General features: G+C 40.1%; 1 protein-coding gene across 3 annotated transcripts in view; it reads right to left on the bottom strand.

Annotated features, from left to right (window-relative positions):
- The window catches only part of LOC136424152 (potassium voltage-gated channel subfamily KQT member 1-like), a 70,608-nt gene extending 58,660 nt beyond the window's left edge, over positions 1-11,948 (bottom strand). For 2 of the 3 annotated variants that reach the window (XM_066412638.1, XM_066412639.1), the window contains exons 1-2: positions 11,698-11,947; positions 3,581-3,862 (exon numbers count right to left, since the gene is read on the bottom strand). In XM_066412638.1, coding sequence (XP_066268735.1) covers positions 3,581-3,862; positions 11,698-11,807 — 392 coding nt within the window. In that variant the 5' untranslated portion in view covers positions 11,808-11,947. Of the gene's footprint in view, positions 1-3,580; positions 3,863-11,697 lie in introns of all 3 variants that reach the window. The other variant, XM_066412637.1, reaches the window with a different exon arrangement.
- Positions 11,949-15,477: the final 3,529 nt, after the last annotated feature.

Below are 15,477 nucleotides of genomic sequence, written 5' to 3'. Positions count from 1 at the left end.
AGCCATCTAATGCAAAACAGCATCATTCAATGTATGTAAACTCACTAAATTTGCTTATTTTGAAAAGTTTTTCCCATTCCCACTATTTCGTTTATTTCCAAATGTTTTACAATTAGCCAAAATGATGCCACGTATCCTGATACTTTGCCGGGAAAGAATACCTTAGTAATCAACCACCGTGGGTGTTGATGACTTGTCAATAGTTTCATTAAATAGAATAGTTTCATTTTTGTTCGAAAGGGGGAACAGAGTAACTGAATTTATTTCATCCCGAGAAGCAAAATTCTAGCTTGGCCTGGAAGGAGAGAGCCCTAACAGGACATGCACAGTCTTGGTGATAACACTGGTACTGCACTGGAAATCAGTCCAGGAAACCAATCATTAGCAGGCATCAACTATTGAATCAGAGCCCCCTACCATATCTTCTAAGTAGTACACTGTTATGATCATTGTGGCTGCATTCGGGCTACAGTGACACATGTCTACATGGTAGATTTGCACTATCAAGATAATCGACAGGGACTGTCAGGGTGGGAGTGGGCATAGATGTACGATACCCTGGGCGGGGACAAATGTACCATACTGAATCCCCAGAATGGGGACAAATGTGCCATACTGAATCCCCAGGGCGGGGACAAATGTCCCATACTGAATTCCTGAGCTGAGGGCCATGGAATGGAGCGTTTGTATGTGATAGTATTGTGTATAATTATCTTAGCCAAGAAGGTTACGTTTTGGGTAGCGTTTGTATGTATATGTGTGTATGTAAAAGACCAGAGAAGGCTTGGATGGATTGTCTTTGGTATACTTTGGTATACAGCCGCGGGTTGGTCTTGATGAGACCTGGAAATTATTAGATTTTGGGTCCCCTAACGGCTTGTTATGGTACTGCAGCGGAACTTCCACTTTTGATATCTCATGTTCTGGACATACTTTGGACCTGATTTTTTAGTAGTAGATAGCTCTTTGGACAGAGAGTAATTAAGTGGTATAGGTTTGGGCTGCTAGTGGCTTTTTGGGAACTACATGTAAAGGAGCAGGTTTTGCTTCAGAATTTGAGAGAAGAACTCCAGAGAATAAAGAAAAAAAAAACTCCAGAGAGGCTTGATGGATAGTCATGTCATTTTTGGTTTGTAGATAATGTTGCGTCACGTTCTGTGCTTTGTCACAAACTGAGCCCAGGCACGGTTTGTGACGGTGCCCGCGTGTCACAAACCGTGCCTGGGGCAAAAGCATGTTTTGCGACACGCGGGCACCGTCACGAATCGTGCCCAACCGAGCACAGTTCCTGACACACAGGGGGTCTTATCCCATACTGTGCTTTGGGGCGGAGCTTAGTGTCTGCCCAACATGTTTTTTTCCTGCAGCCCGCCATCTTTGTTTTTTTTTTCGGGGCGCTGGGATGAGAAAGAATCAGCGTAATTCTTGCTCATTGAAATACATTTCGCGCTTGTCTTGGATGATTTGGACTTAGAGTTGATGTGGCACAAACAGACGGACGTCTTAGTACGAATTTCTACAACAAAAATCCGTCACGAACCGTGCCATTCACGACTGTGTCCAGGCACGGTTCGTGACAGTGCCCGAGTGTTACAAAACGTGCTTTTGCCCCAGGCACGGTTTGTGACACTCGGGCACTGTCACGAATCGTGCCCAGGCAAAAACATGCTCCTTATATAGAAACGCGGGCGTGAATAGTTACATCACTGTCCCGTCAGTCACAGTGATTGACAGCGCTTCCGGGCACAGTCTGTGACAGCGTCTGTGATTGTGGTTCTGTGCCTGGAAAAAGCACGGAATGTGACGGGCACGAATCGTGACGCCGCAGATAGCTTGAGTGATGATTTACATAACTAAATACTTATTATGCAAATCTGTATCTAATTTGCACAATTTAATGAGGAACGTTCATACATTCCCCGCATTTCATGATAGGACTCATGTAGCACATGTAACTGAGGAAGAGAGAAATATCAATAGATACCAACTATGCAAATGAAGACCTTATTTGCATGATTAATGAGAAAATACCATAACTCAAGATGGGGTTTACGAATCATCATGATTTTTGTTATGTAGATGGCTTTGAATAATTAGACAATGATTATGCAAATCAGATTCTAATTTGCATAAAAAATTAGGCAATTTCAAAAACCCGCTGCATTCCATGATGTGACTATTCAAATACAGTATATGCCAATTATTTTGTATAACTTTTTTCTGTATATTTTTTGTCTATCTGTATAGAATTCGAAAACCATTTACCATTCACTTAATTGTAAAAACAATGCATAATTGTATCGCCCATAATCGTAAAGTTCGGTATATTGTATAGAATCTTGTCCGATTATATCGTAAAATGACCCAAAACTATAGGCTAAATTTGTGGTTTGCATTGTAGTTTCGGGAGTGAATACGCCAATCTACCATTCGATAATCGCAATCTTTTGTTTCTTGCTATTGTTATGCTTGCAAACAATCGATATCGGTGCCTTTGACATACGTTGATCTCATTAAAAACCTGTTTTACAAGACTCAATGAAAGAGAGCCAGCGAAAATACGTCAAGAAAAACAAGATTTCCACTCGTCATTTGTTGCCGTATTCGGCGGAGAATCTATTCTTTCAATTTTTTCCCGTGAAAATTCTGCTCAGGTATCGTAGATGAGTCGTATTTTACGCCATGATTTCACTTCAAAATAAAGCACTGTGGGTCGGCGCCACCATCTTGCTCATTAATATGCATGTTTACCGCTTCTTTCTAAGCGCTGATTGGTTCGCATCATGAAAACATGTACCCTGATTGGTTGACTGCAAGATTTCACGCGGGAGTTTATTTATTTGGCAGGAGTTTCCCACGCAGTTCGGGCTTATCTGAAGAAAATAGATTGCGCATTTAATCCAATATGGTGACATTAAGATCGTCGGAAAGGTTGGATAGTACTTTGATTACAATTTTGCAAAATAAAGTTGCGATATCATATACTTTGTGTGCCTTGCTCAAAATCCTATTCGCCCCCCCCCCCTCCTTCGGGACGTCAATATCGCAAGTTCGGGACGTCAATATCGCTAGTTCGGACAGTCGTATAGTTCGGGGAGTCGTATAATTTGCGCTGACAAATGGGCTATACAGATATGCGGAATCTACTGTATGTGGCATTTGTAAATGAAGAGAAGAATGTTGATAAATAGAAAATATGCAAATGAAGACCTAGTTTGCACAATTAATGAGAAACTACTATAATTCCATACTGGTAAATGACGTCAATAACTGTAATGTGGCATTTGGAAGATATGTGAATGTGCACATTGTTGAATTGAATTATGCTAATAAGGACCTCATTTGCATAATTGACCATAAACGTTAGCATAACCTTCTTTGTTAAGCTCATACATTGGACAACTTCTATCATTAAGATGATCAAAATGGTATGATTTACAATCAATGAGAAATACCCATAAAACGTCAGTCATAAAGGTTAAAATCATTTGGCGAAGGTATGAAGTCGTGGAACTCTAGTTAGTGCAAGTCCTGTATGTGTGTTTTATGAGTCACTTTAAGTGTGTGTATGTTAACTCACATGATGATATGATACGCCAGTGTTTTACACCCAGCTGGCCGCTCCAGGAAATTGTACACCATCATCTGGAAGTGTCTGTACCTCGCCGCCCGCCTTGTAGCACGGTACCCGATCGGTTTCCCCAGAAGGCTCATCCTGGGCAGCGCGTACCTTCCCACAGTTCCTTGTTTTCGTGCGACAGCAGCCTGGTACTCTTCTTCTTCCACGGTCAGCTGACGAAGTCCGATAAACTCCACCTGCTTTAATGAGCGCCGGCCTACAGGGGTACAGTTCCCTACACTTCTGCAAGTGGAAAAACAAGGCTGCCTTTTATTGCTGTCGAGAAAAAGCATTTTTGCCGTATTTTATGTTTTCAGTTAAAACCATTCTATAGTACAGGGTAGTAGCACAGTGGAAATGCTGTTTCATGATTTTACAAAGGAGAGGTAACTGTCCAAAACAGAAAAGTTAAACCACCATAAGAATTTCAAGTTTGATACACCACATTCAAAGGTCAGCCTCTCAGGTCGTGTCCGAGGGGTTTGATAGTCTGTGCAATTCCATGGAGCCAGCAGCCTGGGTTTGCACCCAGGTCTGGGCACGACTGGATAAGAGTTGCATTGTCCTTTATTTTGGATGAGGACATAAAGCTGGCGGCCCCATGCATGAGAGAGCTTATGGTGTCAAACCGGTGCACGTAAAAGAACCCAACACATTCGAGTATAGGACCTGTCATCTAGTGTGCTTGGCTAAAAGACGTGAGACTTACATGTAGCGAAGCCACAATGCAACACAGTCAATAACAAGAGTTCAGAGACCTCAAATCGCCATGAAATATATATTATGCAAATTAGGCCCATATTTGCAGAATTTATATTCAACTTTGTTCATTGTCACATAACTTCCAAATGCCACAAGTATGAAATTCCAGTTATCTACCGATATGGAATTACAGTATTTTCTCATTAATTACAGGTCTTCATTTGCATAAATTTTATATATCAATGTCCCTTTATTTCTCAGTTACATATGTTGCATTTTTTAACTGTCGTATCATTGAACGCAGTGGGTTTATAAAATGCCCCCATTGATTATGGAAATTAGATTCTGATTTGCATTATCACCATTTCATTATATCAAGTAACACTTAAGCTATCCACATAAAAGAAACAAGTATACGGGTTAGGTTTGATATCCCTTTGTGGTTTGACCACTAGCTGTTGGTTCCCTGAGGAATACTTGACCTAGTTTCGAAACTAACAGGTGTAAGCTGCCACAACATGCCTAGAATGGAAATATAGATTTTCCTAATTGCTTATGCAAATTCAGTCCCAATTTGAGTACATCTCTGTCCAAGCTACCTCAAAAAATCATATAATGAAGAACTAGAGTTCCACGACCTCATACCTTCGCCAATTGATTTTAACCTTTATGACTGACGTATTAGGAGTGTTTCTCATCAATCATACCAGTTGATCATCTTCTCCACCCAAATAACAGAAGTTGTCCAAAGTATGAGTCATGACCCGGTAAGCTGCCGGAAGTGCATGGTCGTCACTCTTATTTCTGGCCCCTATTGCTTGGTGATCGTTTTAGCTGTGCATAGATTTTTGGTATCTCCTGAAAAGCCCGTGAATTGTAGTATTTTGGGGCCTGGTGAAGTTGGTTCGCCATCGAAGGCTTATTTAGTCCGCGCCAACGATGATGCGGTTTTTTCGCCTGATGACCCAAATAGCATCGTTTTTAATGCATTTTCACCGAATTTGCATCATCGGAGATTGCGAAAAAGTTATCACATGACTTTTCCATTTTCTTTTCAATTTTTCAGAGACACAATGTAATAAGATTGTATATGCCGTGACCCCAGGAAAACTTGTTTTTTCCGAGCAGGTTCGATCAAAAAAGTGTAAAAAATTTAATTTTCAGGTCCAAAATTTACATATTACCATGGTTTCTACCCAAAATAAAGGGACAACGGACAATACCGATAGATACATCGGAAAGCCGCAGAAAACTGCTTTTCGCCCATGTGATTACATTTTCCCTCCTACTTTTCTCGGCGGAATTGTAGCCCATCGACCTGGGGGTGTCGGCCTACATACGAAATCGTAAAAAAACTCTGGTCCGAGACCTTAAATATGTCACATGTTTGAGAGTCCTATCATGTAATTTGACAGATGTATAAACTTTCCTCATTAATTATGAAAATTAGATACCGATTTGCATAATAATTGTCTAATCATGTAAATCATCACTCAAGCTATCATGACTATCTATAAAGCCCTTCTTGAGTTATTCTCTTTAAAAGTCTGAAACAAACCTGCTCCTGCAGTTAAAACATGAGTTCCGCGACCTCATATCTCCATGAACAATTCTATTGATGCAAATGACTTACACATTTACACAATATATGCTTAATCATAAACACCTCTATCTTACCTACACATGTTGCAATATTGACAGTCCTATAATTTTTCAATTTGATGAATTTCGGTGTTTTTGAATTATTTATGCAAATTAGGAATTTATTTGCATAATTGGTATCTGTTGATACTCCACTTTCCATAAACTACATATGTTACATGTATTTGAGTCTTCTAATGGAAAACACTGCAAATATAGATTTTCCTCATTAGCTATGCAAATTAAGTCCCAATTAGCATAATTTGCACTCCATTTTGTATATCTCTGTCTAAGCTACCTGCATACTAAATATCATGGAAATCCGTTGTTCCTTTGTTCAGTTATTCTCCTTAGAAGATTCTCACAATAACGCCCCTGCAGTTCCAGAGCAACCTGCTAGGGGGCACAAACCTACACCACTTCTTTATTACATCACAAGCTATCTGCCACCAGAAAATCAAGACCATAGCACGTCCAGGTCAAAAGATACAAAAATTGAACTTCGGCTTCACAACACCCGCCCACATACCAAATATCATCGTAATCCATCCAGAGGTTCTTGAGTTATGCTGACTACAATAGTCCGGAAACACAAACACACACAAACACACACACACACAAACACGCCAAAAACAATATCTCCATTTTTCATGGAGATAAAAAGCCGCTAAGGGGCCCAAACCCATACCACTTACTCTCTGTCCAAAGAGCTATCTACCGCTCAAAAATCAGTTCCATAGCATGTCCAGAATACGAGATATCTAAACAGGAAGTTCCGCTGAAGTACCGTAAGAAGCCGCTAGGGGCCCAAAATCGAATCGTTTTCAGGTCTCATCAAAGCTACCAACATACCATATACCAAGACAATCCATCCAGGCATTCTCAAGTTATGCTGGTCCACTACACACACACACACACACACACACACACACACACAAACGCTACCCTATGCATAACCTTCTCGGCAAAGGTAATGAAATGTGTAGCTAGAGACTATTATGAAGCTGTGTAGACCACAATACCTACCGGAGGAAGGCAGCATTATCATTCTCTCCTCCTAAGAAAGGTCCAAGAGTTGAGACCATGTCAGTTTCCAACAGAATGATATCACCTCAGCCTCAGTGCAGTCTGGCTGCTTCACAACTCACTGGTGTCCCTCTAACCTAATTATCTCTAATAATCCCATTCCTCTACAGGAGTTCCACCACTCAATAAAGCCTGGATAACTCAATCAGCCGTGCCCATTACACCGCCTCTGCCATCTGTGGCAAACTTTATGACTGGAAACATCGTTTGGGATTTCATGGAGTCAGGTGGCTGCAATGGCAGAGGGTCTGTTTAAATTCAGGAAGCCCGACAATGCTTCATGGTAAACTGACTATTCTTACCAAAGGATTTCGGAACGTTACGAGTTATTTGTTGTTCCATTGTATTCATGCTGTGTCTGACATAAGGCAAAACTAGGTTGAGAACACTGACATGGCACTCCATTCTGACTTTTGGGCAATCTAGCATTGAACTACGGGATTCAAAGAATTTGTCTAATGATGAATTCAGGATGACAAATGACATGCTACATGACATCCTAGTACTACACTTCACATTCAAATGATTAACCAACAATAAACATTGAATTTGAGTGGGCTAGCTACGATTAACGGTGAATTGAAATACTGTAGCTCTCTTTGACTCGCGAAATAAGGCATGCAGACCCTCGTGTCGGACATGACGCAGTGCGGGGGACTGGGCCGTGTCCACGCTGCGACAGTTGATTCCCGTTAATAATTCATCAGCCAACTGTCCCGCCTGTCATCTACCATCTCTGGACAGGTGAGTTATCAAAGCAACGTGAACCAACAATATCAGATGAATGGGGCAAGTAACAATAGAGCACCAGCATATTGTGTTCTACAGCAACATTTTATAACTAGTTTGGTTGGTTGTTTGTTTGTATTCCATAAATTGTTTAATGACCAGTACAGACATGGTAAAACTTAGCTACCTTTTTTTTTTCTCTTGATCAGAGCTGTCTCCAGCTGTAATTTTTTTCCCGTCCCTCTCATTGTTTGGGAGCCCATGTTGTTAATTTTTGTTGTCAAATCTGTCAGTTTAAAGATACGAAAAAACATTTTCATCAGTTTCTTGTTATGGATTTCTAATTTTTTGGACAGGCAGGGTCAAATTTCCATTCTGGGACAGAGGAACAGATCCTGGGGGCAGCCCTTCTCTTGATACAATTAACTACTACCCAGAGGACAGCTCATGCTTAAGTACTTGAGTAATAAAACATTAATATTATGTTTCATTTCGAGCTTGAAGCTCGACGGAGTCAGTGTGATCATGTTTCTATGTGATTGACAACAGAACAGGCCCTCTGCTATAATCAAATCACACATGCCTTTAGGACAGTTTTTAAGAGAGCCAATAGAAGTCATATTTGATGATATCCTACCGATTTGGCACTCTCTATATCATAAATGTTTTAATCATTGTACAGACTGTACATTGCTTTTAACACTGCAAAGTTAACCTCCGATAAAGTTATGTTGTAGAGTCAATTCCACATTACCGCATGTTTGTTGCCTTTTGTTATAACATTTTCAAAACTTTTGTAACAATCTATAATTGAGATAAGTAACTGTTTAAAATAATTTCCAACATTTACTTGATGTTTTATTTATTTATTTGTTTGGCTGTGCACAATGTACAGCAACCAAGGCTGCCCAACTAGCTATTGCTATTACAAAGGGCCAACCTTGCTGCAAAAAATACAATAGTTGCATTAGTTAAAGATAAATCATACAGGCATGCAATCATACAACTCTTACCGTGAATCAATATACATGAACATTCTATAAGTAATGCTATAAAATCTAAAAGGAAGAAAATACATTATCTATCAACGGATTGTACATTGGAATAATTACTTCATACTAGACCGGGGAGATTAAACAGAGAAGGGGTCCCCCAGGGACTTCCATACCATAGTTTTAAAAGTAGAGAGTGAGGGGGCAGTCCGTGTGTCGGATGGAAGGGAGTTCCACAGTTGGGTGGCTCTGTAGAAAAAGGCCCTCTGGGTTCTCACACTTTTTGGTATTTGTAAAGAGAGATTGTTACCGTTTCTTAGGGAGTATCTAGAATCAATGGATGATGATCTGGTAGATGGCAGAAGACCTTGTAAGTTAGGTGGACAACGTCTGTTGAACAGTTTGTAGAGAGTAGTCACTGTGTGAAGCTTGCGGCGAAAGACGAGCAACGAAAGAGAAAGCTGGGAGTAGACGGTGCGGTAAGAAGGGTACGGAATTCCACGATGACAACTTATGATTCTGGCCGTACGGTATTGAACAGATTCCACCAGTTTTTCGTCCCGCTTTGTGAGGCCTGACTGGATACAATGTCGGCGTATTCTTAAGGACCGGTCTAGTCATGATCTTGTACTTGATGTTCTAAATATTTTCTGCTGTGTTCCAACATGTTAAACAAAAATCCAACATTGAACATCTTATTGGTATTAGTTTCTTAACCGTTGCAACATAGATTCATCATTTGTTGCAACATGTTCCAACATTCTAAAAACATTGTGTAAGTGGATTAGTGGGCTGGCAACAGAGCAATTCACACATCCCTTCAAAGACTCTATAGGGAATTATCCTTGGGTGCCATACATAAGACACTTCAACACAAAAGAGTTGCCAGAGTCCAGACATGAAATCTAGAAATATACAGAGGCAGACGATAGAGCGTGATTAGCACCTACTTTTATGGGGGCAATAACCCAAATCTACCATTTGGAAAATGATCCAAATTGTTGGAACATGTTCCAACAGTGACACAATCACACAGATGTTTGAAAATTGTTCTAAATAAAGAGATATTTGTGCAATTACTTTCAAAATATTTTCAAAACATACAGATGAGTGGAAACATGTTCAATTTTTCATTTTTGATTGATTGAACAATTTGGAACTATTTTGACTGTTATAGTCTTTTATCTAAAATTGTTCAAACTTATTAGCAATATTATCTGAAAACCCTCTGGGTGACATGGAATCAGTGATAGGTACCTGGTTTATTTCAGCTGATCTGACATTAAAAAAAGGAAACAATAAGTATACCGGTAGTATTTATTTACTTGTTGTACCTGTGTGTCAGTGGACAATGAATTTATCATCTAACCTCTGGTGGATGAATACTGTACACATTTTCTCATACTGTTCCATTGATCTTACCTAACAAAGATTAACACTAGATTCAGGAGACCACCCTATGCATTATGATAATTTCAGGGATTACACATAATTTCTACTAATAAAGGGAATGAGTTATGGAAAAGTGGCATGAAGCAACCACAAGAACACTCAAGAAGAATGTTGTTTTGAAATTAACTGTTCAGAAGACAACTTAGATTAGATTTTTGCCTCTACCTTCAGCATGACAATGTAAGACTTCAAGATAGCCACATAATTGCCTCTGAGACCTAGCTCACCTAGGAATAAAATGTTGTGTTTCAGGTCACCCAATCGATCCTAGCAAAAACACTGGCAAGGGACATTTTCCTATCTGACAGTTATCAGATGTTACTCATGATCAAAAATAATTTTTTCCCCTTCCCTTGTCTTTCAATGGCACGGTTTTACTCCCTTCTTTCCGCCGCAAACTAAACAAGAGTTCTGCGACCTCATATCTCCATGAACAATTCTATTTATGGAAATGACTTACACATTTACATAATATATGCTTTATCATAAACACAATGTTACATGTATTTGAGTTTTATAATGGAAACACTGAAAATATAGATTTTCCTCATTAGCTATGCAAATAAAGTCCCAATTTACATAATTTACACTTCATTGTGTACATCTCTGTCTAAGCTACCCACATACTAAATATCTTGGAAATCCGTTGTTCCTTTGTTCAGTTATTCTCCTTAGAAGATTTTCACAATAATGCCCCTGCAGTTCCAGAGCAAGCTGCTAGGGGGCCCAAACCCACACCACTTCTTCATTACACCACAACCTATCTGCCACCAAAAAATCAAGACCATAGCACGTCCAGGTCAAGAGATACAAAAATGAAATTTCTGCTGCAGTACCAAGGTCACATACCAGGGGGCCCAAAATCGACCTTGAATTTCGGCTTCGCAACACCTACCCACATACCAAATATCATCGCAATCCATCGAGAGGTTCTTGAGTTATGCTGACTACAGTAGTCCGGAAACACAAACAGACAAACAGACACACAGACGCACCCAAAACTAACGTGTTATATCTCCATTTTTCATGGAGATAATGATACCGCAAACAAACATTGCGAAAATGAATCCCCACGAGCTTAAACTTTAGTTAATGGGATTTAACGTTACAGTACTGAACACATTGCGGCTATTCCGTTGCAAAAGTTGAAGGGGTGGTGAGCACGATTTTTCAGAATATACCCGGTCGTGGGCACATCAGACACATGTGGACGTGATTATGATGTCAGTCGGTCTTTTGATAATTTATAAATCTTCAGAGATCGGCCTGTCCACATTTCACGCTGCCATCCTGCTCGAGTGGTTCACGGGTACCCAGAACTGTGGCGAGGATCGTTGGAAGTTTGGCGATGCGTGACTCTTCCCCACAGTATAGGCACACTGCCAAATGTGGCACCTTCACATCGATATTACAGTATTCTATGCAATAGCAAGATCAGATAACATAAACGGAGAAATTCTAGGTACCCTGTCATACCTGCGGGGTTCGGGTGCGAGTAGTCCCGTCACCTCCCTCGCTCCCGTCTCGGTATCGGGGCCGATGCTGCCGTGTCCTGCGGGATGCTGGCGGCCAGCGCCGTCACCCATGGTCCTGTAACATGGCGGCAATAGTCCAACCCGTCAGCGGCATGTAAGGACCGCTACTCTTTATGGTAAAGTACTTATAAACCAAAACAGACAGGCACATGGACGCAACACAACAACAAATTCTTCCCGCCACGACCATTACACTGACAGTAGCGCGGGGTTAGTCAACCGTGCATTGTACTCAGGATCGATTCTTAGAAAACTCAAAGATGTGAACATTTTCAGTCCTTTGAGGCGATTGTGACTGTTAGATACAATAAATCCTCTTCTATCAATTTTAGCAATTTTCTTTGCTCTTAGAGACATCTTTCTTAGAGTTTTATTTAGCTCCGTTAAACCGAAATTCTCTCAAACACCCCTACAACCAACATGGTCTAGTCCGTGAGTAACATGATACTTATTTTCACATCGCATGCCAGAAGTTATGTTATGTAAATTTGTTCTCCTTAGAAACTGGTGTCGACTACATTTTTTTAAATAATTGGGAGCATGGCGACTAGTCTATGTGAAAAAAAAAATCAACCTGGCAATAAAATGATAACGGGAACGGCCCTAATCCCGACATATCCCTAATCCCGACATACTTTGGAAAACAAACGTTATGGCGTTACTGTGTTATGTTTTTATCATTTTTTACGTCGTAGTCGTACACATACGTCACTCACTCCGAATACGCGACTTCGGTAGTACATACATAACACTACACGAGAATGTTTTCTTGGGAAAAAATTAGATTCCTTGCTACACGCAACCCACAGCGGAATACTACACAATGCTGAGCATCAGTCCATACTAACGTGGTATTGTGCAGTGTTCCCAGGAGCGTATCTATTAACTCTAGCTGGGCCGTTTGTTATCATAGCTGTAAGTACTATAGTTCTAAGCTTTACTGGCACAACAAAACGGATAGTGAGTCATAACATTAAAATTCTACTTACTATAAAAACAGTAGGCTTGTAACGTGGGGTCCCATAACTTCGACAGTACCATAACTTCGAACGAGTTTTACTTCGTCTTATTATGCAGAAGAGAGACATGTCTGTTTCTATCCACTGTGCTGAATAAAAACGCAGAGAACCCAAGTTCATGCATATAGCTGTCGTCTGAATGAAATACGGATTTGTGTACAGTTAACAGATTTTTGCGCCACCAGGAAAATTTGGCTACAAACAATGGCTACGTTCGACGCAAGTTCATTGCGTAATGGCAACTCTTACATAAAGAACAGTCAACAATCGGCACGCAAACTTTATTGTTTTACACATGAGGCATAAAGCTATACAAAACACACAAAAAACGTAGGTGTTTGTTAGTTTATGTCGCGATTAAACTTGTCTTAAATAACAAAATAAACGCGGCTTCGAACGCCCTCCCCCCCTTTAAGTCACGGCCATTCCGTTAACCACGATTCGAATGTGATGCTACAGTGTTGACGTTTCACGGTCCCCCTGTCTAAATCACGTACGAGCTAGTGAGGCTCCAAAACCGCAAATCTTGTTAATACATTACTACAGGCAGGAGGGGCTAATCGTGGTTTCAACATCTCTCTTTACAACGTGTAAAAGAAATATTAGACCATAGTGGATACTCCTATCTGTTCTATCCCTGCAACTCATCCAGTGATATCAAGTTAGTATGTACTATGTGAAGGTCCAGAATTACTGATATGTATATTCAAACTTTCTGTCACAATTTGAGAATTGATTCTGGCAAGCTAAGGTTCTATAAGAGATGCAAAACAAGATATACCATGGAAAAATATTTAGAATTAGATAACTTTGATTTACGCTCTGCTATTACCAAAATTAGAATTAGTGCCCATCCCCTTGAAATTGAGAAAGGGCGGTACAAGAACGTTACCTGTGTGCGAAAGAATGTGTAAATACTGCATGTCAAACAAGGTGGAAGACGAAACACATTTTATGTTAAGTTGCCCATTCTACGACCACGAAAGAAATGAGCTGTTTAAAGAGGCCACCATTTTCCATCCTAATTTCTCCACGTTTTCAGACGAAAAGAAAACTACTCTCCTCTTAACATCACAAAACTCACACAATACAGAAAAAGTGGGATCATTCGTCTTCCACTGTCTCGCAAAAAGAAACCGAACCCAATAAGCTAGAACTTACTGTCAGTAGTCAAGACTAGAGTAGTCATATGTTATATTGTTCATCATCATCTGTCCGTCCACTCTGTGTTACATGTACACGTAACGTTACATGTACTTGCAATTATCCTACGGGCAGGAATTTTCAATAAACTTTCATATAATAGCAAAGCAATGCTTCATCTATTTAGTTTTGTTTGCATTGTAATAGTTGTCACCATGTCATCTAAATAACGGTGTTAGACATTCAAACCCCCTTGTGACATAGGGTCTCTTGAAATATGGTGTAGTTAAGCAAAGAAATATAGATAACTTTTTTCGTAAAGCATCATATCAGGAGGTGAAATCCATTTTCAATTTACCTGATCATGATCCTCCCATCGTCGTTTGTCAGTGATCATAAATTTTTCAAGTCCGCCATGTTTGTTTTCTTGGCACCACAAAAAAGACCCGTGCAAATAAGTTTGACAAAGTTGGATGCCCTGATTCGCCGGAGGAATTAGCCGACCAGAGTAGGTCCAATCGGCCACTCTAGAGTGGCATCGATGTTACTTCACCTAATTTAGCCCGAAAGGCTATTTCTCAGACTGCAGGTGGAAACTACAAATTTGTCATAGCTATATACGTCACATTGTCATGAAAAATTGAAGTATATCAAAGGTCATTCCGAAACAATAGAACATCATAAAATCCCTCGGCGCATGGCAAAATTAAATTATATATAAACAGCAGAGAAACGTTACTGAAAAATGCAACACGTCTACTTATAGACTCGTGCATATACCAATAATGTTAATTAGCTGTAAGTTCCTGCCGAAAATCAACTTTTAAAGAACAATAAATTGTGGATTTCGGTGTAAATTTGATTGGATTTGTGGTACTCAATAATGATACGTTACCTACATGTATGTGTCACGATGTCGGCCCAGCCTGCCACTTGTTGCAGCGTTTATGCATAATTTAGTGCCATTATGCAAGGAATGAAATAGGAAGGTATTCGGTAATCTCTCTACAGTAAGAAGATCTATATTGAATTGGCCTCCATGAAGAATAGGACATCGTAAATATACTGTAAAAAGAGAAATTATCGCAGGGGTTCTATGTTTCCGGTTTTAGCGGTGACCTGTTTATGGCGAACTCAAAGCCAGCGCGAATATTTTTCCCTCTACGGTAGACCGCGAACTGCGAACACTTAATTTTGTCTCGTCCGCGAAATTAAATGCAACTACTTTGAACTTTTAATGTTTGCAGTTACAACAGGCATTTTGCACACGACGTTATGTGTGAACGTCAAAGGCACGAAATAGAGTAAAAGAAATGTATCATCATGATCATGCCAAATGTACTAAGGCCACAACATATGAATTCTACGGATGCCACGCTCTGCAGACTCGAGATTTAATGCCAGAGGGCGAAAAAAGATGGGGAAAATACAGCTATATCTAAAAGAATGACACCATAAACGTTGTAACAAGAATTGAAGTGACAGAACATGGCATCACTGAGAGCCAATGCAACAGCTCTTTTATGCACACAGTGACACCGGTGTGGTAGACTGGAATA

This window comes from Branchiostoma lanceolatum, chromosome 18 (genome assembly GCF_035083965.1).
Source record: "Branchiostoma lanceolatum isolate klBraLanc5 chromosome 18, klBraLanc5.hap2, whole genome shotgun sequence".
Lineage (NCBI taxonomy): Eukaryota > Metazoa > Chordata > Leptocardii > Amphioxiformes > Branchiostomatidae > Branchiostoma > Branchiostoma lanceolatum.
Note: the sequence above shows the minus strand (reverse complement) of the source record. Positions and strands in the feature narration are given on the sequence as shown.